General features: G+C 41.0%; 1 protein-coding gene across 2 annotated transcripts in view; it reads right to left on the bottom strand.

Annotated features, from left to right (window-relative positions):
• Positions 1 to 2,841: 2,841 nt before the first annotated feature.
• LOC140997848 (butyrophilin-like protein 1) overlaps positions 2,842 to 27,949 on the bottom strand; it is a 174,489-nt gene continuing 149,381 nt past the window's right edge. Inside the window, exons 1-11 of one of the 2 annotated variants that reach the window (XM_073467903.1) lie at positions 22,806 to 22,972; positions 19,270 to 19,593; positions 11,259 to 11,537; positions 11,018 to 11,119; positions 9,442 to 9,489; positions 8,741 to 8,791; positions 7,162 to 7,218; positions 5,561 to 5,608; positions 3,928 to 3,981; positions 3,668 to 3,721; positions 2,842 to 3,385 (exon numbers count right to left, since the gene is read on the bottom strand). In XM_073467903.1, the coding sequence (XP_073324004.1) occupies positions 3,258 to 3,385; positions 3,668 to 3,721; positions 3,928 to 3,981; positions 5,561 to 5,608; positions 7,162 to 7,218; positions 8,741 to 8,791; positions 9,442 to 9,489; positions 11,018 to 11,119; positions 11,259 to 11,537; positions 19,270 to 19,593; positions 22,806 to 22,872 (1,212 nt within the window). In that variant the 5' untranslated portion in view covers positions 22,873 to 22,972 and the 3' untranslated portion in view covers positions 2,842 to 3,257. Of the gene's footprint in view, positions 3,386 to 3,667; positions 3,722 to 3,927; positions 3,982 to 5,560; positions 5,609 to 7,161; positions 7,219 to 8,740; positions 8,792 to 9,441; positions 9,490 to 11,017; positions 11,120 to 11,258; positions 11,538 to 19,269; positions 19,594 to 22,805; positions 22,973 to 27,949 lie in introns of those variants that run through there. The other variant, XM_073467902.1, reaches the window with a different exon arrangement.

A 27,949-nucleotide genomic window follows, 5' to 3' on the forward strand; every position in this document is an offset into this window, starting at 1 on the left:
ATAATTGTGGATATAGAAATTAAAAATAATAATTAAATATATAGGCTACATCATAAGCTGCCTTACTATGGCAGAGAAGCTCAAACTTTTCCTCCTGTGAGAAAAACTTGCTGACTGAATAAATGGAGCAATGTGGTCAAATCACTGAAGACAAGAAAACAGACAAACAGCGCGGTGAAAAAGAAAGAAACAGTTTTAACGCATCGACCGGAGTGAAAGAGAAAAGAGACGTCGCTCAGCTTAAAGCTGGAAAAACCTAAAAACAAAAGCCAAAAAAGATGCGGCGACTGTGAGACGACAGATGTTCGTCACAGGAGGAGAAAGATGATCCACTGGCGGAGAAGATCAGTTCCTCATCCCGCAGCAGATTTACAAAATCCGTGGACCCGCTGACTTCAGACTCACCCGGGGAAGATGGTTAGTAAGATCTTGTAAAATGGTGTCTTGTAGTGTGTCAGGATCTCCGATTTGGTTTGAGATCACAGTATAATGTGGTGTCATAGTGTGGTGAGATTAGGGGAGACACCTGGTGTGTGACGTCAGCAGCGGGGCTCCTTAATGGCTGATCGGGTGCAGCTGTGACTGATGGCGGAGAGAGGAGCAGCGCGTCCGGCTGCACCGCTCTGTGGGCGGGGAGGGCGTCAGGTAGCCAGGGGGAGTCAGCAGCTCAGGTGTGAGGAGGGGAGGGCGTCAGGTAGCCAGGGGGAGTCAGCAGCTCAGGTGTGAGGAGGGGAGGGCGTCAGGTAGCCAGGGGGAGTCAGCAGCTCAGGTGTTAGGAGGGGAGGGCGTCAGGTAGCCAGGGGGAGTCAGCAGCTCAGGTGTGAGGAGGGGAGGGCGTCAGGTAGCCAGGGGGAGTCAGCAGCTCAGGTGTTAGGAGGGGAGGGCGTCAGGTAGCCAGGGGGAGTCAGCAGCTCAGGTGTGAGGAGGGGAGGGCGTCAGGTAGCCAGGGGGAGTCAGCAGCTCAGGTGTTAGGAGGGGAGGGCGTCAGGTAGCCAGGGGGAGTCAGCAGCTCAGGTGTTAGGAGGGGAGGGCGTCAGGTAGCCAGGGGGAGTCAGCAGCTCAGGTGTGAGGAGGGGAGGGCGTCAGGTAGCCAGGGGGAGTCAGCAGCTCAGGTGTGAGGAGGGGAGGGCGTCAGGTAGCCAGGGGGAGTCAGCAGCTCAGGTGTTAGGAGGGGGGGGCGTCAGGTAGCCAGGGGGAGTCAGCAGCTCAGGTGTTAGGAGGGGGGGCTGGTTGCCTCCTGTAGCCAGACCAGGGTCCACACAGAGAGGCTGCGCCGTCATCGCTCCCTGTGCGGCCGCGCAGCCGCCAGCAGCCGCCAGCAGCTCCTGTCCTCGCCGCCCAGCGACGCCGCCGCCCCGGGGAGTCGGACGGCGGCACAAGCTCAGACCCCGGGCGAGCTAAGTACTCTGCTATTTAGTTTCTAAATCATGAGAGGCAGACACATGAACACCACCAGGCGCTGCCGTTTGACATGAATGGCTCTCATTTGTAATAACAGCTGTCTTGGCCCTGCAGCATTATTCTATTAAGATCTAGTGTTGTTGAATGTTGCTGTCTGTTGCTGACTTGCTGTTGTGTCCCGGCCCAAACATGAAAGCTGTGTAGTCCAACCTGAGGTTCAGGTTGGGGTTCATTAGTATTCCCCGGTATGATAATTACAGCCTATATAAAATATTAGTCAATATTATGTGATTGCTTATTAGGAACTATGCTCTCGGACTGTATTATACATCGCATATATGTGTCTGTCAGTGCGTGTGTGCAAGAATGTTCTCTGTGAACATGTGTTCAGAGGCTGTCCCCTCACAGCTGATTAACTGTTTGATTTGGACTTAGTTGTCTTTGTTTATTAGGTTATATTGTAGGCTGCACATAAAAATATGTGCCAATGAGGCAGTTGATATTCTACATGACTGTTTATGTACAGCTGTAACCTCGTCACCACTTATTATGTAAAACCTTTATTCTCTTCTATGAAGTGTGTTAGTGGACTTTGCTGAGGATTGTTGTGTTACTGTATTTACCAGCCCAAACATAAAAGTTACTGTATATTCAACCTTAGATTGTACAACAGGTCCCATATGTGGACGGTGTGTGTGTGTGTGTGTGCGTGCATATCTGCGTGCGTGCATGTGTGTATGCGTGCCCATGCATGTAGGTGTGGGTGTGAACGTGCGTGTACATAACATAACATTTACTGGTCCTAAGGGACATTTTACTTTTGAAACTAAATTACTACTTCTGTACTTTTCCTTTAGTTACTCTGAATGCAGGACTTTAATCATGAAGGAGTTTCTTTGTGTTGTGTTGTAAGATCTGAGTATTTCCTGCACCACTGACCAAAGAGTCCAGTGTAAAGTAACTGATGCAGTTTCAATGAGAATGAACAGGAAATGATTATCAACCACAGTCTCGACCTTTTGGCTTAATTCAGTTTATTAAAGTTCAACAACCTTTATTTTGCATCAGGTGACTGAAGGAAAATCTATTCAAAAACTAATTACATACAATTATATACAAGGCAGGAACAAAGTGCAGCATTTACATTTAATAAAGAAACAGTGAACCTTCAGACCATCGATGATTACAAAGCCAACACAAAACTGTACAAGTCTCCTGTACAGACAGTAAATGACTGAATGTCTTTTAAGGGACCACCAGTGATTTTCACTGTTCACACGCCAAAACATTTAAAGCCAAGTTAATCAATATAAATCCATTTAAAAGCCTTTGCAGTCAAGAAAACAGGCACAAGTGTATTATTGACAATTCTAGTTTTGTCCACACTCGTAGATACCAGCTGCCTAAATCTGCCAGATTTGTCTTCATCAAGATCCGACACACAAACAGACACAGGTGACATCATAACGTCCTTGGTGGAGGAAACTATACAAGGTCTGGATTTCTACAATCCGGCTGCTCATCAAAAGCCTTTTGAAAGTCTACAAAACATGCAAAACATCTGGTTCTGATGATGGTTGATGATGATTGAAAACAATCATGTTTTCATGAAATCAAATCTTTGTTGATATCAGAGTTGTGGAGTTTTACGAGGCTGTAGATTTATCACAACAACTCAGTCTGACCAACAAATGATCACAACGTCTCTCATGAGGCTGTAGATCACACACACACACACACACACACACACACACACACACACACACACACACACACACACACACACACACACACACACACCTTTTCAGCAGATAAAGGTATCAGAGAGAGGATTTCAGTGGCGACGCTGGAGGCCTCTATCCATCACATCCACCATCACCTCCTCCATCACATCCACCATCACCTCCACCATCACCTCCACCATCACCTCCTCCATCACATCCATCATCACATCCATTATCACCTCCTCCATCTCCACAGGCACCTGCAGAAAACAAAAGTATGCATTATGCAGAGTCAACCTTTATATTAAACAGAACAACAAAGATTTTAATGTTTGTTTCATCTTTCTGAAGTCTGTTTCAAACAGTCAGTAATGGAGAGTGAAAGATTTAATAAGAGATTTAATCTGTGAGTAAAGGGAACATATCAGAAAGTGGAGGAGGAAAACAAACTTCTCTGGTGATTGTAAGAAGTTTTGAGGGATTTTCTGAAAGTGGAGTAAATGTAATTTGTTACGAACCAACATTGCTGAGAGAAGACTTACCTTTCGAGTCTTCCTCTGAATAATCTGGAGGCGGCATTTGCACCAGACAATAACCTGCAGAAAACAAAAGTTTATATTACAGAAAGTCAACTTTTATATTACACAGAAATGATTTTGGTGGACTTTTATCAGACAGTGGAGGAGGAGAACAAACTTCTCTGGTGATTGTAAGAAGTTTTGAAGAGGTGTGTTTTGAGGGATTTGTTGAAAGTGGAGTAAATGTCATTTGTTATGAACCAACATTGTGAGAGGTGACTTACCTGAGGATCCAATGCCTGAATCATCTGAACGAAGCGTTGTCTGCTGAGGAGAACCTGCAGAAAACAAAACAAACGTTGACATTACAGAAAGTCGACTTTTACATCACACAGAAATGATTTTGGTGCAGATTTTAATGTTTGCATCATCTTTTAAAAGTCTGTTTTCAAACAGTCAAGAATGGAGAGTGAAAAGTTGCTCTGAACAGTTTCAGTTTTACTTTCATTGTTTTACAGAAGAATCTCAATGTTCAATGTTTCACTGAGGTCGACCACCAAACATAACATTAGATCACCGTCTCACATTTAATGACACGTCATGATTTCAGCTTCATCACTACATATTAGGATTATTATAAACATCCAATTCAAACTCACTCTGCTGCCAAATGAAGCACTTTGACACCTGAGTGTTAATAATGAGCACCAACAGCTGTGAGTCACAGAGCTGATACCAGAACATGTTCAGCTCTTTGGCTTCATAACTTAATCAATTCATTCATTATCAATATGGAGTCTGATGGAATCAGGAAGCCATTAGCTTAGCTTTAGCATCAAACCCATAAACAGTGTGAAACAGTTAGCCTGGTGCTGAGGTGTATTTCTAACTTTAGTCTGTTTCCTTCTGCTTCCAGTCTTTATGCTAAGCTAAGCTAACCACCCCCTGAGTCTAATACTGGTAATGTTATTAAATAAAGTGTTGAACTGTTAAAGGTTACAGCCTGACCGGCTCAACAGAGACGCACGTTACTGCCTGAATAAACAGCCTCATAGTTTATAATAATGCAGCTCAGTGAGGATACAGACGTTTCATAGAGGAGAGGGGCGAATATAACGCTGATCTTCCTGTTGGTCACAGAGACCCTGACTGACAAATCACAGAGTTGTAGAGAAATCTTACGCTTCATGATCAACAACAGTTTTTAAGTCCTGTGGACACTTCTGTCCCTCTTTCCTGCTCGTCCACATATGAGCTCTCTCTCTCTCTCTGTCTCTCTGCTACAAGTCTGATCACTCCTATCGATCAGTGTTTTTAATAACGCCTTGTTTTAGGGGAGCTGCAGCACCTCTGCACCCTTCGTTCCTGCCGCCATGCTTACTGCTCTCTGTCAGCTCAGTGTCAGCTCTGTTCTCTGATGCTCTGCAGCTCATTGTACTGTGTGTTGTTAATGCGTCTGTGAATATTAGCGGTTAGCGTTATTAGAAAGCCAAACTCCTGCTGTAGCTTCAGTCATTATCCTGCTTCATGTCATGTGGAGGCGTGGCTGTGGTAGATAACAGAGCAGCAGCAGACCTGGGACCAGCTGACAATCTACTCAAGTAAAAGTATTCTGTAATAAACTACTCAGAAAAGTACAATTCATTCAAAAAAGTGACTCAAGTATATGTAATGTCAATAATAATAATGATACATTAAACGTATAGTGCTTTTCGAGATACTAAAGTCACTTAACAAAGGAAACAACAAAAAAAGAAAATGAATCTGTGAGTAAAGGGAACATATCAGAAAGTGGAGGAGGAGAACAAACTTCTCTGGTGATTGTAAGAAGTTTTGAAGAGGTTTGTTTTGAGGGATTTGTTGAAAGTGGAGTAAATGTAATTTGTTACAAACCAACATTGCTGAGAGGGGACTTACCTTTCAAAGTATTCAGATAATATAAAAGCATTTTCATCAGAGGAGAATCTGCAGAAAACAAAACAAAAGTTTACATTACAGAAAGTCGACTTTTACATCACACAGAAATGATTTTGGTGCAGATTTTAATGTTTGCATCATCTTTTAAAAGTCTGTTTTCAAACAGTCAAGAATGGAGAGTGAAAAGTTGCTCTGAACGGTTTCAGTTTTACTTTCATTGTTTTACAGAAGAATCTCAATGTTCAATGTTACACTGAGGTCGACCACCAAACATAACATTAGATCACCGTCTCACATTTAATGACACGTCATGATTTCAGCTTCATCACTACATATTAGGATTATTATAAACATCCAATTCAAACTCACTCTGCTGCCAAATGAAGCACTTTGACACCTGAGTGTTAATAATGAGCACCAACAGCTGTGAGTCACAGAGCTGATACCAGAACATGTTCAGCTCTTTGGCTTCATAACTTAATCAATTCATTCATTATCAATATGGAGTCTGATGGGATCAGGAAGCCATTAGCTTAGCTTTAGCATCAAACCCATAAACAGGGTGAAACAGTTAGCCTGGTGCTGGAAGGTGTATTTCTAACTTTAGTCTGTTTCCTTCTGCTTCCAGTCTTTATGCTAAGCTAAGCTAACCCCCTCCTGAGTCTAATACTGGTGATGTTATTACTTAAAGTGTTGAACTGTTAAAGGTTACAGCCTGACCGGCTCAACAGAGACGCACGTTACTGCCTGAATAAACAGCCTCATAGTTTATAATAATGCAGCTCAGTGAGGATACAGACGTTTCATAGAGGAGAGGGGCGAATATAACGCTGATCTTCCTGTTGGTCACAGAGACCCTGACTGACAAATCACAGAGTTGTAGAGAAATCTTACGCTTCATGATCAACAACAGTTTTTAAGTCCTGTGGACACTTCTGTCCCTCTTTCCTGCTCGTCCACATATGAGCTCTCTCTCTCTCTGTCTCTGCTACAAGTCTGATCACTCCTATCGATCAGTGTTTTTAATAATGCCTTGTTTTAGGGGAGCTGCAGCACCTCTGCACCCTTCGTTCCTGCCGCCATGCTTACTGCTCTCTGTCAGCTCAGTGTCAGCTCTGTTCTCTGATGCTCTGCAGCTCATTGTACTGTGTGTTGTTAATGCGTCTGTGAATATTAGCGGTTAGCGTTATTAGAAAGCCAAACTCCTGCTGTAGCTTCAGTCATTATCCTGCTTCATGTCATGTGGAGGCGTGGCTGTGGTAGATAACAGAGCAGCAGCAGACCTGGGACCAGCTGACAATCTACTCAAGTAAAAGTATTCTGTAATAAACTACTCAGAAAAGTACAATTCATTCAAAAAAGTGACTCAAGTATATGTAATGTCAATAATAATAATGATACATTAAACGTATAGTGCTTTTCTAGATACTAAAGTCACTTAACAAAGGAAACAACAAAAAAAGAAAATGAATCTGTGAGTAAAGGGAACATATCAGAAAGTGGAGGAGGAGAACAAACTTCTCTGGTGATTGTAAGAAGTTTTGAAGAGGTGTGTTTTGAGGGATTTGTTGAAAGTGGAGTACATGTAATTTTTTACGCACCAACATTGCTGAGAGGAGAACATCTTAACATCTCTGCATCATTTGGAGGATGAGGATCTGCAGAAAACAAAACAAAAGTAAACATTACATCAAGTCAACTTTTATATAACTAAGTATTAATGTAAAGTATCTCATGTCAGATGATTAACTGGCTCAAAGGGACAGTTCACTGCAGAATCAGAAATACATATTCAGTGGGTAGAGTAGCCAAAAATAAGTTCTCAAGTAGAAGTAAAACTTATATTAAATAGTTATTAACAACAATTTGAGGACGTCCTGCACTACAACAGACGGCAAACTACAACACCAACATACTACAGCAAGGAGATGAAGAGAGAGAGAAGAGGATGAAAAGGGAGAGAAACTCACCAGACTCCTTTATAAAATCACTCAGTTTTGTAAGTTGTTGAGTTTGGACAAACTTTATCAACTTTGTGAGACGCTCACTATGATGAATTCTTAATTATTTGGGTCTTCTTGTTAATTCAGCAGGTTATAGAAGAAGTTCTTTATTCTTTGTGCACAAGACAAAGTTTCATTTCTTCCACTGATGTATGTGTATGTATGTGATGTATACAGAGCGGAGAAGTGACCTCTGATCACAAGTCACTGGAGATGAACGCTGAGACGTTGAATGTCAGCTGGGAACTGACGAGCTGTTCACTTGTGACCGGCTCAACAGAGACGCACGTTACTGCCTGAATAAACAGCCTCATAGTTTATAATAATGCAGCTCAGTGAGGATACAGACATTTCATAGAGGAGAGGGGCGAATATAACGCTGATCTTCCTGTTGGTCACAGAGACCCTGACTGACAAATCACAGAGTTGTAGAGAAATCTTACGCTTCATGATCAACAACAGTTTTTAAGTCCTGTGGACACTTCTGTCCCTCTTTCCTGCTCGTCCACATATGAGCTCTCTCTCTCTCTCTGTCTCTCTGCTACAAGTCTGATCACTCCTATCGATCAGTGTTTTTAATAATGCCTTGTTTTAGGGGAGCTGCAGCACCTCTGCACCCTTCGTTCCTGCCGCCATGCTTACTGCTCTCTGTCAGCTCAGTGTCAGCTCTGTTCTCTGATGCTCTGCAGCTCATTGTACTGTGTGTTGTTAATGCGTCTGTGAATATTAGCGGTTAGCGTTATTAGAAAGCCAAACTCCTGCTGTAGCTTCAGTCATTATCCTGCTTCATGTCATGTGGAGGCGTGGCTGTGGTAGATAACAGAGCAGCAGCAGACCTGGGACCAGCTGACAATCTACTCAAGTAAAAGTATTCTGTAATAAACTACTCAGAAAAGTACAGTTTATTCAAAAAAGTGACTCAAGTATATGTAATGTAAATAATAATAATGATACATTAAACATATAGTGCTTTTCTAGATACTAAAGTCACTTAACAAAGGAAACAAAAAAGAAAGAAAATGAATCTGTGAGTAAAGGGAACATATCAGAAAGTGGAGGAGGAGAACAAACTTCTTTGGTGATTGTAAGAAGTTTTGAAGAGGTGTGTTTTGAGGGATTTTTGAAAGTGGAGTAAATGTAATTTGTTATGAACCAACATTGCTGAGAGGTGACTTACCTGACAAGACCTTGTCTGCATTATCACGAGGACGCCTTCTCCGCAGTAAATCTGCAGAAAACAAAACAAAAGTTTACATTACATAAAGTCAACTTTTATATCACACAAATGATTTTGGTGCAGATTTTAATGTTTGCATCATCTTTTAAAAGTCTGTTTTCAAACAGTCAAGAATGGAGAGTGAAAAGTTGCTCTGAATGGTTTTGTAAGTTGTTGAGTTTGGACAAACTTTATCAACTTTGTGAGACGCTCACTATGATGAATTCTTAATTATTTTGTCTTGTCGTTAATTCAGCAGGTTATAGAAGAAGTTCTTTATTCTTTGTGCACAAGACAAAGTTTCATTTGTTCCATTGATGTTGATTGCCAGCTGATAATCTACTCAAGTAAAAGTATTCTGTAATAAACTACTCAGAAAAGTACAATTTATTCAAAAAAGTTACTCAAGTATATGTAATGTAAATACTAATAATGATACATTAAACGTATAGTGCTTTTCTAGATACTAAAGTCACTTAACAAAGGAAACAAAAAAGAAAGAAAATTAATCTGTGAGTAAAGGGAACATATCAGAAAGTGGAGGAGGAGAACAAACTTCTCTGGTGATTGTAAGAAGTTTTGAAGAGGTGTGTTTTGAGGGATTTTAGAAAGTGGAGTAAATGTAATTTGTTACGAACCAACATTGCTGAGAGGAGACTTACCTTTCACAATATTCCGATAATCTAAAAGAATGTTCATCAGAGAAGAATCTGCAGAAAACAAAACAAAAGTTTACATTACAGAAAGTCAACTTTTACATCACACAGAAATGATTTTGGTGCAGATTTTAATGTTTGCATCATCTTTTAAAAGTCTGTTTTCAAACAGTCAAGAATGGAGAGTGAAAAGTTGCTCTGAACGGTTTCAGTTTTACTTTCATTGTTTTACAGAAGAATCTCAATGTTCAATGTTACACTGAGGTCGACCACCAAACATAACATTAGATCACCGTCTCACATTTAATGACACGTCATGATTTCAGCTTCATCACTACATATTAGGATTATTATAAACATCCAATTCAAACTCACTCTGCTGCCAAATGAAGCACTTTGACACCTGAGTGTTAATAATGAGCACCAACAGCTGTGAGTCACAGAGCTGATACCAGAACATGTTCAGCTCTTTGGCTTCATAACTTAATCAATTCATTCATTATCAATATGGAGTCTGATGGGATCAGGAAGCCATTAGCCGAGCTTTAGCATCAAACCCATAAACAGGGTGACACAGTTAGCCTGGTGCTGAAGGTGTATTTCTAACTTTAGTCTGTTTCCTTCTGCTTCCAGTCTTTATGCTAAGCTAAGCTAACCACCTCCTGAGTTTAACTCCACAATCAACAGACAGACATGTAACAGTGGAATCAATCAGCCATCAGTCTCTGTGAAAGAAGCTAACACTGGTAAGGGTTTTACTTAAAGTGTTGAACTGTCCCTTTAAAGGCTACAGCCTGACATATTCAGACCTACAACATTCAAACCAGAAGTGTTAAAGCTTCAGATCTGGAAAACGAGTCCAGTGCGTCTGTTTTAAGTCCGTTTCTGCAGTCAGATGTCTTTTACCAAACCATTTTGAGAGTTAATCCAAAGCATCATTCATTAAATGATAAACTGGATTAAAGGAGCATTCTGTAGTTTTGTGAAAGACTTTTAATCAGAAGAGAAAGATCTTCATTGACTGATTTGTTTTCATGACTGAATAAACTCAATTAACAAACAATTTATACTGTTTTACTTTGTTTATATGTGGCGGACCCTGCCACCTTTCTACCTTCCAACAGTGTTCTGGGACCTTATTTTCTCAGTTTGTATTAATTATTAATCATTAATATTTTAATATTAAAATTCTGAGTTTGAACTTCTACAAAACGACATATCGCCTCTTTAAAAGGTATTAACTTGTATCTAGATGAGCCTTTTTGTTTGTCTCAATTGTCATTTTATCAGCAGAAAGCTTCAGGATGTAGAGCCTCCACTTTCAAATGTTCACTTGTGAACTATACAAAGAACATGAGTGAGTGATGTTCAGAGGTCTGTCTGATGGAAGTTAAGTGAATTAAGTGATTAACTATTATTTAATCAGTATTAGAACCAGAGGCCTCATGTAAATAAACAGAAGGGTTCAAATCTGAGGAGACAGAAACAAACTGTCTGGACGTGATCGTATCACACAATGTATCTGTAATGTTGATGTCTGCACATGATGGATATGTTGGTGTAATACATGATATAAACTTACATCTACAGCCCAATACAGCAACAACCAGAAGTAAAACTGCAACAAGCACAGCAAGGAGTATAGTTGCCGTCCTCCACTGCTCCACTTCTCTGGATGAGGCCTCTGAAACACATCACAAGAAGTTAATGTAAAACTCAAAATGTTGCTGCATATCATGTACATAAAAAAAATAATGTAAATTTAATAACATGTGAACAATGAAAATTCTTTGATGACTAAACCATCAGGAAAGAAATCTCACCATTTAACAGCACATAGGTCTTGGCATAAATCTGATGGTTAATGTCCTCCTGTGTGGCTACACAGCGGTAGCGTCCTGTCCTGTTCACAGTGGTGTTGAGAGTAACGTAGTAGCTGCCTCTTATCTCTAAGACCTGAGGCTCCTCAGCAGGAAGGATGTTTCCAGCGCTGTCCAGCCAGTCGACTTTAGGTTTTGGAAAAGCTCCTCGAACTTCACACTGCAGCGGCGACCCGTCCTTTGTGTCATAAAGTGTGGCGATGTATGGCTTTGGAGATGCACCTGTGAACACAATATAAACAGCAGCTTATTAAGGGCAGCACAGCATTTACTACTGGACTGTGAGATATCAAGTATAACTAAGGCACTAGTGATGTAATCATGTTGCTTTTATCCCGTCACTGACTGAAACACTGTGTTTAAGAGAGAAGACAGGAGAGAAGCAGAAAAGCACAATGTGAGACTCACACTAGATTTACAACCAGCGTTGTGTCACTACAATGTTGGTGCTAAACACAAATGAACAATGTTAAACTTCTCTCTATTTTGCCTGCACCCAGAGCCCCCTCACCTTTTTACCTGCAAAACTCTGCCAAAACACGTCACCCTTCAGATTTCAGGGCTGTCATATCAACTACAGACTGTTGATGCACGGACACAAAGATACAGTCAGATGTTGAGAAGGAGACAAAGCTGCCCGTCTCTCTTGTATCGTGTGAGGATCATCTCACCAAACTCTGATCAAACTGTCTGAACCCGATGGTGCAACTATGAACCAAGAGTCTGTCACTACTCTGCCCATTGCTGCCTAAAATGCTTTCAGAAACATATTGTAGTGACTGTTTAGATGTAACACAGTCATGGTCAACACTTTACATCCACTTGTAAAGAACATGTTCATCATGGCAGCCTTCAGCTCCAATGATTTCTACAGCTCTCATGTTTCTGTGATGAATAAGTGGAACACAAACTACTTTGTCACTAAAAACATTCATCAAGTTTGGTTCAGATCTGAATTTATTATCGGTCTTCTGAAAATGTGACCAAATCTGCTGGATCATAAATATACATACAGTAACTTGAACAATCAGTTTAGATGATTATAGAAAGTTGTTTGAATCAAATGTTCTTTGTAGCATCTTAACTTCTTCTGAGTGATTCTGATTGACAACAGCTGCTGACTTTTCTGGACTTGTTTGATGCAGCCATTAGACTCAAACACTACAAAGGGAAAGTCTAAAGAGCTGTTCTGCTGTCAGTGGATCTGCTGCTCTAAAGAAAGTCAATGGAATAATGAAGAAGGAGGATCATCTCCAAATTCTTTAGTAAAACCTAAAATCATCCTCCAGAAGATTTGGCTCTTAGGTACAGTTGGGTGATCCAACAGGACAATGATCCAAACACACATCACAAGTGGTAAACGACTGGATAACTCAGGAACATGTGGACTGTACTGAAGAAACAAGTCAGAGCCAGGAAGCCAACAGATTTAGTTGAATTTTCCCGATTCTGTCAAGAGGAGGGGTTAAAATTCAGCCAGGACGACCAGAAGCTTGTGGATGATTATCAACAGAATGTGACTGAGGTGAAAATGGCCAAGAAACATCTAAAAGTCTAAAGTCTAAACAAATATCAGAATTACCAAAATATTTCCATCTTTCTGCAGCAGAGACAAAGTTCCAGTTAAACTGACGTAAGCGTGAAGCTGAAGCAGCTATCAACATCTGTCTGCTTGATTCAAGTCTCAAAAGTGTGCTACTAAATCTTCTGCTACGTTCCACCTTAAACCAGCGTATATGACTTTACACAGTGCCAGAAACATCGAAACTCGTCTCTTCCTCTCAGGGGAATAGGAAACAGCAGTACATCAGGAAAGCAGTCCAACATTTCTGCCTGGTGATGTTATTAGTGCTGATGTCTTCACCTAATCCTGCCCTGACTGCACAGTCTGCAGGTCTGCATGTAATAAGATGTAATCATCACTGACCACCTTCTCAAACATGACTACTTTCTACTTTATGTCACTGTCAACTGAAAATCTTTGGGTTTGGAGAAAAAGGCACATTGGACCCTGAGACCTTTAATTTAATGATTTGATTTATAGACCATTAATGGATTAATTTAAATAAAATAATAAGAGGTTAATTAATAATGGAAACATTAGCTGCAGCCCTACACTGAAGTTAACGTTTTACACAGGTGAAGTGGAAATCAAATATGAATCATATCTTATTGATTGCTTTTGATCAAAACTCATGTAATCACAATAAGTTTCTTATAATTATTAGAAAAACATCTTTCGGTTATAGGGGTGTCACGATTCTCCAAATCCTCGATTCGATTCAATTTTCGATTCTAAGGTCACGGTTCGATTCGATTCTCGATTTTTACATGTATTTTTTTTAAAGCACAGGTTGCTACGCCATCTTTAGACTAGACTTTTATGCAATATAATATCTGACCTTTGTTAGCAATGTACCACACTACATTGTCAAATTTAAAACATTTATTAACAACATAACAAACTATTTCCTGAACAGCTGAACATATACAAGGTGTGTAAGGTGTGAGTGGGCGACCGAGAGAGGGAGCGTGTGGACAGTGAATGAATGGGAGAGGAAGGAGAAGCGAAAGGAGCAGCAGCAGCAGCGACAGTGTAAGTGAACAATATAGGCTGCAGTTTGGCTGAATAAAGGCGACGGCTCCTCAAGATACAGCAAAGCTCCCTGGTGTTATTTCCCACCAGCTTAACATGTGAAAGGGGGTTCACCCCGAAGGTAAACAGAAACTTCGGCCCTGGAGGAAATCATCTCCCCTGTGCTGCCCGACCACGGTCCGGGAGCCGAGCAGGAATGGTGTAACACCATGCTATCGTTTGACTGGCTGTAGCAAATAGCTACTGGCTTAACTACCAGCTAAGTTAGAGGAGGCTGAGTCGCAGCACTTCAACACGTGTGTTTTTTCCCCCTTGGCAAGCCGACCGGACGTGACGTGGGGGCGTGGCAGCATCGACGATCCATTTTTTAATTCGAAGGTTCGAGATTGTGAATTAATTTCGATCGATTTCGATTCAAAATCGATTCAAAATCGAATTCGTGACACCCTTATTCAGTTATAATTGTAACATGACACTCACTGTTCTGTACCAGTCTGAATAAAAAGTATCTGAAGCTCAGATGCAACATCAGCTTCAAGCGATAAGTCAAAATGTTGCTGAAGACAGTTTGAATGCAACTGCCTCTATAGAAACAGTGGATCATGGTGTATTTACAGTCTGATGTTAACAGTCACAACAGCAGCTGGACTGAACAACATCAAGTAGATCAGACTGAACTTTGTGTTTGTGTCTCAACAGCTGATAAACACTGCAGATGTAGAGATCAGTAACATTATAATCATGCATGTGTGTCTGTAGTGATGATCCAGAAAGTTCTCAGTTATTAATCTGACACATTTTTAGCAGAAGGTTAAAATGCTTCTGATGTTTCATCTAATAAAATAATTGTGGAGACTTTTATGACTAAAGAACCAAATCAAAGCTGATTCACTGAAGCGATCAGCTGACATGATGTCTGTTAACCTGCAGCGGCGTGACCAGTAAAAATCTGGTTCATAGCAAACCGCAGACATCCATCACACCATCATCCAAGGACCCCAAGCCAACACAGACCATTAACATGGCACTTCTGAATGTCCGCTCTCTTTTAAACAAGACTTTTATTATTAACGACCTGATGGTAGATAATAAGATTGACTGTCTATTTTTAACAGAAACTTGGCTGGGCACTGACGCACCGGTTTTTCTCACTGAGGCCTCTCCTCCTGATTTTAATTTTTTATTTTCTACCAGGATGGGCAAAAAAGGTGGTGGTACTGCCTCAATTATTTCAGAATTATTAACATCCAAGGAAATTTCACTACACCACCTTTGAGTACCACGCCAGTGTTTTTAGCAGACCTCCTATTTTATGCCTCACAATCTACAGGCCACCCAAGCATTCCACTGGTTTTATCAGCAAATTCTCTGACCTACTATCACTTGTGCACCCTACATACAACAGAATCATTTTAACTGGTGATTTTAACTTGCACATTGATAACAAGTCGGACTCCATCTCAAATGATTTTTTAAACCTTCTTAACTGCTTGGATTTTAAACATGTTTCACAGCCCACTCACAACAGAGGACACACCCTGGACCTGGTCATAACACATGGCCTGTCCACCAGTGTGTCCTCTGTTGTTGACTTGGCTGTTTCCGACCACTACTGCATCTTTTTTAATATCACCAGTTTTAGCCATGAGGAGGCCCCAGTGAGAACCGTGAGGAAACACCATCTTACTTCTGAAGTGGCTGCAAATTTTATTGAGAACATACACAACTTCCCCGCTGTCACTGTACCTGCACCCTGTGTTTTTATTGTTGATAACTTTAACAGTAAACTGAAGTCAAGCCTTGACTCAGCAGCTCCACTAGTAACTAAAACAGTTAAACACAAACTCATACCCCCGTGGAGAAATGATGAGATAAAACAACTGAAAAGAAAATGCTGGAGTGCAGAAAGGAAATGGTGAAGCACTAAGTTGACAATCCATCTTGAAATATTCCGTGAACGACTCAAAACCTACAATAACACTGTCAAACAGGCAAGAATATCCCACTTTTCAAAACTCATTACAGACCACAAAAACAACCCCAAAAATCTTTTTTCCACTATTGACCTTTAAACCAACCCTGATTTTAAACAGTCCTCTAGCGCCACAACAGTCTCTCTATGTGAGGACTTTGCAGACCACTTCAGAAGTAAGATCGGTTTTATCAGATCCAATTTTTTATCCCAACAGAAGACAGATTGTGACACTTCTGAACCGTTCTTTTTACCTGAGGAAACACTGGAGCGTTTTGTCCTGGTTGATGCAGGGATGCTTGGTAGAGTTTTCTCCTAAGTTAACCCAACAACCTGCCTTTTAGATCCCATTCCCACATCACTTTTTAAAACATTTAATGGATTTTTTGAGGATGAGTTGTTAAGCATTGTGAATTGCTCTCTCCAGACTGGTGTATTCCCTACTGCCTTCAAGACAGCAGTGGTGAGGCCCTTTCTGAAGAAGAGTAACTTAGATCCCAACACTCTTAACAACTACCGACCTGTATCCAACTTACCTTTTTTAAGCAAAATTTTAGAAAAACTGTTTTTTATCCAACTCAATGAATTTTTAAATAGAAACAATATTTTAGAGAAGTATCAGTCGGGATTTAGGACGAACCACAGCACCGAGACAGCCCTGTTGAAAATTGTTAATGACATCAGGTGTAACATGGACTCACAGAAACTTTCAATCCTGGTGCTACTGGATCTTAGCGCTGCCTTTGATACAGTAGATCACCACACCCTGATAAACAGACTCAAAAACCTGGTGGACCTCTCTGACACTGTTTTAAACTGGTTCAACTCCTACCTTCATGACCGACAATTTTTTGTAAGTATGGATGCATGTTCCTCAAAAACCTATGAAATAAACTGTGGGGTCCCCCAAGGCTCAATTTTAGGCCCAATACTTTTTAATCTATATATGCTTCCGCTTGGCGACGTCATCAGGAGACACGGCGTAAATTTTCATAGTTATGCTGATGACACACAGCTCTATATCGCCATGTCTCCTGAAGACACGAGGCCAGTTGACATTCTTCTTAACTGCATTTTAGATATAAAATCATGGATGGCAGAGAATTTCCTGCAGCTCAACCGGGACAAAACAGAAGTTTTAATTATTGGTCCTGAAGCCAAGAGAGAGAAACTTTTACCAAAACTACAAGACTTTAAACCTTCACAATGTGTCAAGAACCTGGGCGTCATTTTTGATTCTGAGCTTGATTTTATTCCTCGTGTTAAAACTATTACAAAGATAGGGTTTTATCATCTCAAGAAAATAGCCAGAATCCGCTCGTTTCTCTCTCGGTCAAACCAATGATGCATGCTTTTATTTCATGTCGCATTGATTACTGCAACGCCCTGCTTTCTGGTCTTCCCATAAAGAGCACTTCCAAACTCCAGCTACTTCACTGCACGTGTGCTGATGAGGACCAGAAGGCAGGAGCACATTACACCTGTTTTAAAATCTCTGCATTGGCTCCCCGTGCGTTTCAGGATCGATTTTAAGGTTCTTTTGTTAGTTTTTAAGTGTCTTAACGGTCTTGGGCCTTCTTATCTATCTGATTTGTTTTTACATTACCAACCCTCGCGGACCCTGAGGTCCTCCGGCTCTAACTTTTTAGTCATCCCAAGTGTTCGGACAAAAACCCACGGTGAGGCATCCTTTTATTACTACGGCCCACGTTTGTGGAATGGCCTGCCGGAGAGCCTCAGGGCCGCAGAGACTGTTGATGTTTTTAAAAGCAGGCTCAAGACACACCTTTTTAACTGGGCTTTTAATTGATTTCTTTTTATCCTTCTTCTAAACTCCTTTTTACTAGTCATTTCTGGCATTTTACTCAGATCTTAGGTTGTTTGTTTTATTTATCTATTTATTTATTTATTAAGGACCTTTTAGAATACAGCTTTAAGAATGGTATTCTTAGCTTTTTCCTTTTAGTCTCTTTGTTATTATTCCTAACTACTTTTAACTTATTTTAATGTTGATTTTATCCTGTTTTCTTTTTATCTTCTAGCTCCAGTGTTTTCCTCACGGGGGGCCCTCCACGTTGGGAGTAGTTTGATCCGCCTGTGGGGGTGCTGCCCTGGGGGCTGTCCTGGCCTGGAGGGATGGGCCCATCTCCACAGCCGTGGTATGGGCTCCTCTGTCTGTCCTGGTTGGGCAGTTCCTGTGGCGGTGCCCCCTTGTGGCCACATATCTGCATGACCTCCCGGCGTGGATGGCTCCCCAACGATGCTTTCCTCACCTGGATCCTCAGTGCCCAGCCATACCATGTCTTAATGAGTGTATGTTTGCGGCTGTGTGTGCATGCCTAAGTGAGTGAGTAGGTGCGTGTCTTGTGCGTATGTGTGTGCTGGCGTGTGTGTGTGTGCGTTTGTGTGTGTGAGTGTGCGTGTGTGTGTGCGTGTGTGTGTGTGTGTGTGGGGGGGGGGGGGTCAGGTCTTTTAACCACCTGTAAAGCACTTTGTGTTGCATTTCATATGTATGAAAGGTGCTAGTTTAAGTTTACTGCCTGTGTTTACTTTAACTGGAGTTGTTCACTGGTTACGGCGCATTCGTGATGTGAAACGTGACCTCAGTGACGTACAATGTAACGCTTCAGATAAAAATCAGACGGGCTGCCTTGCCCAGCGTGAAGTGGGAATGGGGTCAATAGGTGATTTGTAGCAGATTGACCTGCGTTTAAAAACCTGTGTTGACCTGCTAATTTTGGTGGAAGCAGTAGAGCAGTAGATTTTTCTCTGCAAGACTGTTGATGTTCTCCTGATATGAACTCTCATCTTTGTGGTGGCAGATGATGGTGGTGGTGTCCACATACGTCACAGTTCTCTTGAACTCAATACAGTCACACTGTTCATTTACATTTTGGGCATTTACACACTGTGACTCATGACTGCATGAGTGAACAGTGTGGGGCGGCATTTTACGGTAAATTACCGCGACTTACGGTAATTCATACATACAAGGTGCCGACCAGCACATCAGGAGCAGTTTTGGGGTTCAGTATCTTGGACACTTCGACGTGCAGACCAGGGGAATCGAACCAGCGACCTTCGATAACAGGAAGCTGGCTCTACCCCTGAGCCACAGCCGCCCCACACTGTTCACTCATGCAGTCATGAGTCACAGTGTGAACAGGAGGGGCTGAGCACTCAGTCCTGGGGGTGTTACTGATTACTGTTACTGTTTAAAATGGTAATCCTGACAATAACCCCAATTTTTTCACAAAGTTTATCAGTAATCTGATTACTTCTTTTTCTGTAACTAGCAGAATACAGTTACCTTTATTGTATCCTAATAACATGTGACTATGACTGCCTGTCATACAGCACATTAACTGTTTAATGAAAGCACTCACCAACAACAAGCTCAATGATGAATGTTTGTCTCGGCTGAAGAAGTGGAAAAATGCAGCTGTAGTTCCCGCTGTCGGCCACCGTCATATTCTGAATCTTTATGGAGGCGTTGCCGTTCATCAGTTGATCTTGAAAATGTGAGACTCGACCTTTGAACTGCTGATCTTGACCTGGACGGCCGTTATTGGAATGAATGCCTGAATCATACATGAACACCTTCTGATCATCTTTCTTCCAGTCAAAGATCTTTGCTACGATGTTCTCCTTGGTGCTGAGGGAACAGGGTAAAACAGCATCACTGTCTTCTTTCACGACCACTCTGACACCTGGACCAGAAAAATAAAGTGAATTTAATCATTATGTTCAACGGAGCCGTCAGGTGAAAACATTTGCTCTGAAACACCAGTTTACATCATGGTAGTTAGTAATCAAATTATTTATGGCTTTAAGTTTTCCTCCACATCACACCTCCTGAAATATTCTCCCTCAGGAGACAGCTTTGATAAATCAGTCTGTGTTATTTCAGTGATGACATCATCAAACCTGGATGACCTGGATATGAAAACTGTGTTTTGAACCTTTGAAGAGAGATATTTTCTGATGTGTTTGGAGCTGCTTCTGACCTGCTGCACTGCAGCTGACAGACCCTCACACTGTCCAGAGAGATATTCACAGCGCTGGACAACCTGGAGCCTTTCTTTACACTCTGACTTCTTACTCAGAGAGTTTACAGTTTGAAACATGTGCATATTATCACAGCGGATGAGACAACACAACACAACACAAACACATTTCTCTTCAGTAACAAGATTAGAATATTGTAAACATGAGACTCTCGGCTGAAATCTGAGCTCAGTGTCTGTGATTCTGTTAAATGTTGCTGATCAAGTTTTGCTTGTTTAGTTGTATAAATAGAAATCACCAAGAATTAAGTGAAGGCATTTGAAGTTGTGATCACTGAATAAGTGTGTTTGCTGTCCAACAGTGAGCACAAATGTAAAAGGCTAAATCAAAGTACAACAACTGGGTGCACTCTCACTCGGCCCAGTTGCTCAGTATAGTGCCGAAGCAGCCCACCACAGTTTCATTATGATCCAAAACACAGAAATATTTTCACGTCTCTTAATAGCATGACAGATCTCTCATGTACAGTCATAGCTGTGTACTATTGTGATGACTGGACTCATCACCAGGCATCAAGCTCAAAGCAGTGTTATACTTTATTATTTTACGATTTGATATTTTATGAACGTTCTTGTTTATGATCACATAATTTATGATCACATAAGTTATGATCACATAAGTTATGATCACATAATTTATGATATGCTCCAGTACTGACTGAAAGGGTCCGAGGTCCACCCACCATAGTCTCATGAAATCAGGTGGGAAACACTAGAAAACCTTCATGAACTCATCACGACTGATTTGCTGTTAGTAGCTTTTTGAAAAGTCAGTTTGAAGAAAATAACATGTCTAATAATTATTAATGATGAATTATAACAAATAACTATTCATCTGTAATTCAGTATTGAATTGATCTAGTTAACCACAGCAGTGCACAACAACAGGAGGCTCAGCAGTGCAGCAGGTGGAGCTGTATAAAAACAAGACGTCCTCTCAACACACACACAGTTCATGATGAATCAAACGACGACTGAAAATACACTGAACTCCTTTAACAGCACAGTGAGGATCAAACAAATATACAGTTATCAGTTAGGACCTCACACTGAGGGCCCCAAAATCTGTCATTCACTGATGTTTCCTTTGCTTTTCTGTTTTATTTAAATTAATTGTTATATCTGATGGTTTCTACATTTTTTTAACAGATAAAGAAATAATAAAACATTGTATCGCTGCTGACAAGTTTAGTTTTAATATCAATCTGAAGTCAGATGAAAACATAACCCATTTATGAAATATTAAAGGGCTTTAATTTTGAAATCCTACATCATATTGTCCTGCTGTTGGGTCTTTGACATTGTGAACACATGAACTGTCCTTCTGAACTAAAATGGGTCAGTGGAGACAGAATTTCCTTTTAATTCCAGTCTTAATTTAGAGGCACACAGTGAAAATATATGATACTGTGGTGAACTCTGGGGTGTAAATGCTCTGAGAAGACTCTCAATGACAGTCTGTCATTTAGGTCCACTTGATGTTTCCAACTTTATCTTTTATTACTAAGTTTGACTAATTATTCACACAACTGAGATGACAAAGTGTTCACACTCAAAGACACAATCTTTAAAATACAAATTACAGGCAGGAGTTACTTATTAGTGATTAGTTTTATTCTTTTTATACATTTACTAATTTTGTTTCATTTTGTCGGATTGTTATATTTATTCATTTGTTTGTTTATTAATTGATTGATTAATTATTGACAGACTGACCTGATGAATGTGAACTCACCTTCTTCGCTTTATTTTGAAATCAGTTGTTACACGATCTTACCGTAATGCCTAGTATATGAACGAATCGCAAATAAACATGGGCTGTGTCCACATTCAGGGGCTGCAGCCTTCAAGGACGCGGCCTTTGCGGCCCACGGAGGCCGGGTCCTTCAGAGACCTTGAAGGCCGCGTCCCCCGCTGTTAAATGGGACGGTCCAGCCTTCGGAGTGTTTCCTGGTTGCGTCACCAGGTGTTCATGCATTAAAGTCTGTTTTGGTTCAAATCCATCAAACGTGTCCATTGATTTGTGTGTGTACAATGTGTCAAATCTAAATTGAATTATCAACATTACAAAATAAACATTAACCCATTGGTGAATAACAACTATATTTACCACAGCAGTACCAGCGTCACATATTTTAACTGAAAGTTAAACTTTGGAGGTTTTATAGTCCCTTGAAGTTTAACATATCTGGCGTTGGATGTTCAAATGACTAAACCGAGTATAAACCCATTACTTAAATTTGAATGTCATGTCTGCGCCACTTGATGTCGCCATTTTCTCTTGCTTCCTCTTCTGTTTCGGGACTGAGCAGCGGTGCGCAAAGGATCCTGGGATATGTGAGGCCGCGAAGCATAGTAGCGGTGCGTCCTCCAGAAAGAGGGAAGAGAAGGCCCCATTTGTGGGCTGCATTTGAAGGAGCCTTTGAATCTGGACAGCCTTCGCGCAGCGTTGTTACGTAATTGGCCTTCAAATGCGCCCTTCGTGGGCTGCAGCCCCTGAATTTGGACACAGCCATGGGCGGAACTCACCTTCTTCGCTTTTATTTTGAAATCAGTTGTTACCGTAATGCCTAGTATATGAACGAATCGCAAATAAACATGGGCGCTGGCTGGAGCGCAGTGAGACGGAAGTGAAACTAAGTCGAAGGCAGATTAAAGTTGAAAAGAACAAAAGGTGATTAAATTAGTTCATGAGTCGACACAGAAAACACGGTGGAGAATTAAGCAGAATTAAAATAATAAATAACGTAGCGACCAGACACACGGTGGTGCCTCCTATAAAACATGTAGCTGTTATGCTACGCTACAGTGGAAGTTACAGGTCGTGACGTACTAGTAAATATCAACTTTCTTACTGTTTAGTCCAAGTGTTGTTCCACACAGAGTCAGCAGACAAACACAAAGATCCAGAGATGTCCTCATGTTGAAGCTGAAGGCAGAGGACGAACTTCACACCAGAACCACTTCCTCAATGTTTTAACTGACGACGTTAGTGAGCTAACGAGAAGCCAACCTGCCGCTAACTGTCGTTAAAGACGTTTATAGTCCAACGTTCAAATAAAGTCTAGTTATCTAGTTAATTATTATACATGTAGTTAACCACAGCAGTGCACAGTGACAGGAGGCTCAGCAGTGCAGCAGGTGGAGCTGTATAAAAACAAGACGTCCTCTCAACACACACAGTTCATGATGAATCAAACGACGACTGAAAATACACTGAACTCCTTTAACAGCACAGTGAGGATCAAACAAATATACAGTTATCAGTTAGGACCTCACACTGAGGGCCCCAAAATCTGTCATTCACTGATGTTTCCTTTGCTTTTCTGTTTTATTTAAATTAATTGTTATATCTGATGGTTTCTACATTTTTTTAACAGATAAAGAAATAATAAAACATTGTATCGCTGCTGACAAGTTTAGTTTTAATATCAATCTAAAGTCAGCTGAAAACATAACCCATTTATGAAATATTAAAGGGCTTTAATTTTGAAATCCTACATCATATTGTCCTGCTGTTGGGTCTTTGACATTGTGAACACATGAACTGTCCTTCTGAACTAAAATGGGTCAGTGGAGACAGAATTTCCTTTTAATTCCAGTCTTAATTTAGAGGCACACAGTGAAAATATATGATACTGTGGTGAACTCTGGGGTGTAAATGCTCTGAGAAGACTCTCAATGACAGTCTGTCATTTAGGTCCACTTGATGTTTCCAACTTTATCTTTTATTACTAAGTTTGACTAATTATTCACACAACTGAGATGACAAAGTGTTCATACTCAAAGACACAATCTTTAAAATACAAATTACAGGCAGGAGTTACTTCTTAATGATTAGTTTTATTCTTTTTATACATTTACTAATTTTGTTTCATTTTGTCGGATTGTTATATTTATTCATTTGTTTGTTTATTAATTGATTGATTAATTATTGACAGACTGACCTGATGAATGTGAACTCACCTTCTTCGCTTTATTTTGAAATCAGTTGTTACACGATCTTACCGTAATGCCTAGTATATGAACGAATCGCAAATAAACATGGGCTGTGTCCACATTCAGGGGCTGCAGCCTTCAAGGACGCGGCCTTTGCGGCCCACGGAGGCCGGGTCCTTCAGAGAGACCTTGAAGGCCTCGTCCACCGCTGTTAAATGGGACGGTCCAGCCTTCGGAGTGTTTCCTGGTTGCGTCACCAGGTGTTCATGCATTAAAGTCTGTTTTGGTTCAAATCCATCAAACGTGTCCATTTATTTGTGTGTGTACAATGTGTCAAATCTAAATTGAATTATCAACATTACAAAATAAACATTAACCCATTGGTGAATAACAACTATATTTACCACAGCAGTACCAGCGTCACGTATTTTAACTGAAAGTTAAACTTTGGAGGTTTTATAGTCTCTTGAAGTTTAACATATCTGGCGTTGGATGTTCAAATGACTAAACCGAGTATAAACCCATTACTTAAATTTGAATGTCATGTCTGCGCCACTTGATGTCGCCATTTTCTCTTGCTTCCTCTTCTGTTTCGGGACTGAGCAGCGGTGCGCAAAGGATCCTGGGATATGTGAGGCCGCGAAGCATAGTAGCGGTGCGTCCTCCAGAAAGAGGGAAGAGAAGGCCCCATTTGTGGGCTGCATTTGAAGGAGCCTTTGAATCTGGACAGCCTTCGCGCAGCGTTGTTACGTAATTGGCCTTCAAATGCGCCCTTCGTGGGCTGCAGCCCCTGAATTTGGACACAGCCATGGGCGGAACTCACCTTCTTCGCTTTTATTTTGAAATCAGTTGTTACCGTAATGCCTAGTATATGAACGAATCGCAAATAAACATGGGCGCTGGCTGGAGCGCAGTGAGACGGAAGTGAAACTAAGTCGAAGGAAGATTAAAGTTGAAAAGAACAAAAGGTGATTAAATTAGTTCATGAGTCGACACAGAAAACACGGTGGAGAATTAAGCAGAATTAAAATAATAAATAACGTAGCGACCAGACATACGGTGGTGCCTCCTATAACACATGTAGCTGTTATGCTACGCTACAGTGGAAGTTACAGGTCGTGACGTACTAGTAAATATCAACTTTCTTACTGTTTAGTCCAAGTGTTGTTCCACACAGAGTCAGCAGACAAACACAAAGATCCAGAGATGTCCTCATGTTGAAGCTGAAGGCAGAGGACGAACTTCACACCAGAACCACTTCCTCAATGTTTTAACTGACGACGTTAGTGAGCTAACGAGAAGCCAACCTGCCGCTAACTGTCGTTAAAGACGTTTATAGTCCAACGTTCAAATAAAGTCTAGTTATCTAGTTAATTATTATACATGTAGTTAACCACAGCAGTGCACAGTGACAGGAGGCTCAGCAGTGCAGCAGGTGGAGCTGTATAAAAACAAGACGTCCTCTCAACACACACACAGTTCATGATGAATGAAACGACGACTGAAAATACACTGAACTCCTTTAACAGCACAGTGAGGATCAAACACACACAGTTGTCAGTCAGGACCTCACATCACGAAATAAACTGGAGGATTGTGAAGAGTTAAGATATGAAATAACGACCAGAGGTGACGGAGTGAGCAAACACCGAGTGATGCGCAGGGGTGGACTGGCCATCTGGCATACCGGGCATCTTCCCGGTGGGCCGTTGACCCAATGTGGGCCGGTCCGGTCCGGTCCGCTATGTTTTTTTTTTGTTTTTGTTTTTTCTTCTTCTCTAAATTCCCTCCCATTGGCTACAGAGGGCTATCAGCGTGTTCCCAGCATCGACACATATAATTGGTCTATTGTTTGTCATTGTCAATCAATCATGGGCTGACAGGCTCAGAGAGCCCTGACAGTGCTGTCAATCACGACACGAACCAGGGGGGCGGGACCTCGATGGGCGGGCCGGGCTGCTGCTGAGCCAGTAGTAACGTTAGTGAGTGGTAGTAGTGAGCATCTTCCAAACTGTGTCCGCTACTTGAAATGGATAAGAGGAAGAAACAGCTGAGAAACAGCGATTAAAAAGTTGAAGTCTCTGGAGGTGGAGGCTGCTAAATGTGCGAAGTTGACGGACCTTTTTGGTGCCGGGACCAGTGACACCGACCCGCCAGCAGCCACAGGTGCTGCTGCGCCGGGAGACGAGGGAGGAGGACCTGACGATGATGAGCGAGTGGAGGCAGACAGGAGCTGTGTCCAAATTCAGGGGCTGCAGCCTTCAAGGACGCGGCCTTCGCGGCCCACGAGGGCCGGGTCCTTCAGAGAGACCTTGAAGGCCGCGTCCACCGCTGTTAAATGGGTCGGTCCAGCCTTCGGAGTATTTCCTGGTTGCGTCACCAGGTGTTCATGCATTAAAGTCTGTTTTGGTTCAAATCCATCAAACGTGTACATTTATTTGTGTGTGTACAATGTGTCAAATCTGAATTGAATTATCAACATTACAAAATAAACATTAACCCATTGGTGAATAACAACTATATTTACCATCGCATTACCAGCGTCACGTATTTTAACTGAAAGTTAAACTTTGGAGGTTTTATAGTCTCTTGAAGTTTAACATATCTGGCGTTGGATGTTCAAATGACTGAACCGAGTATAAACCCATTACTTAAATTTAAATGTCATGTCTGCGCCACTTGATGTCGCCATTTTCTCTTGCTTCCTCTTCTGTTTCGGACTGAGCAGCGGTGCGCAAAGGATCTTGGGATATGTGAGGCCGCGAAGGACAGTAGCGGTGCGTCCTCCTAAACGAGGGTGGGGAAGGCTGCATTTGTATGAAGGTAGATTTGTGTCTTTATTATTCAATCAAAAAAAAGGTTGCTTCAATCAAAAAATATATTTTCAATCAAAAAAACCCGTTTCAATCAAAGAAAAAAAGTGTTTGAATGCAAAAATATATTTGAGACTCAAAAAAATGCATTTGAACACTATTTTTTTGCTTGAAAATGTTTTTTTTGATAGAAGTGAAGTTTTTTTTTGTTTGAAGCAACTTTTTTGATTGAAGTATTGTTGTTTTTTGTTTGGGCCATATTATGGGTAGGACATTTGTGTCTTTATAATTCAATCAAAAAAGAAGTTGCTTCAAACAAACAAAAAATATTTTCAATAAAAAAATCACTTCAATCAAAAAATAAACCTTTTCAATCATAGAAAAAATGTTTTTGAATGCAAAAAAATATTTGAGACTCAAAAAATTGCACTTGAACACTTTTTTTTGGATTGAAAATGTTTTCTTTGATTGAAGTAATCTTTTTTGTGTTTGGACCATGTTATGGGTAGGACATTTGTGTCTTAATTATTCAATCCCAAAAAAGTTGCTTCAATCAAAAAAAAAATATTTTCAATCAAAAAAAAAATATTTTCAATCAAAGAAAAAACTGTTTAAATGCAAAAAAAAAAATCATTTGAAGTGTTTTTTTTTTTAATTGAACTTTCTCTTTTTTTGAATGAAGTGAAAAAAGTTTTGAAGTCGTTTTTTTTTTTAATCAGTGGGCGGGTGCTTCCCCATTGGTCAGACATGTTTGAGTGACAAGTGTCTACACCAACGACGTCTTTCTGACAAGCAAGTCATGGTCGCCAGCAGCCAGGAAGCAGTGGTGGAGTTGTTGTATATATGTCTATGGCATGAATCTATAATAGATCCATGGTCTATGGTGGTTAGTAGATAAAACCATAGACACAGATACAGAGACGCCTCACTGAGCGGGTTGTTCCGCTGCTGCGATACGTCGCCGCCATATTGGAGGAGGCAGCTCTGCCCCGTGAACTGATACAAGTGAATGGAGTGAACTTTACAAAGCTCCTTCTACAAAGTGCTATAAGTTAATGTCTCATTTACACATTCACACACGTACGAGTATATTCAGGAAACAGACAGGAACCAGAAACAACGTCTGTAACGTCCTCTGATGATTATAAACGGTAACAACTCCTCATATGTTCAGTTTACAGGTGGCACCAAACCACCAGATGTACTTTTATAATTTTTTTTATGTGTTTACAGCTGCCAACGTGTGT

This window comes from Pagrus major, chromosome 6, assembly GCF_040436345.1.
Source record: "Pagrus major chromosome 6, Pma_NU_1.0".
NCBI classification, from domain to species: Eukaryota; Metazoa; Chordata; class Actinopteri; order Spariformes; family Sparidae; genus Pagrus; species Pagrus major.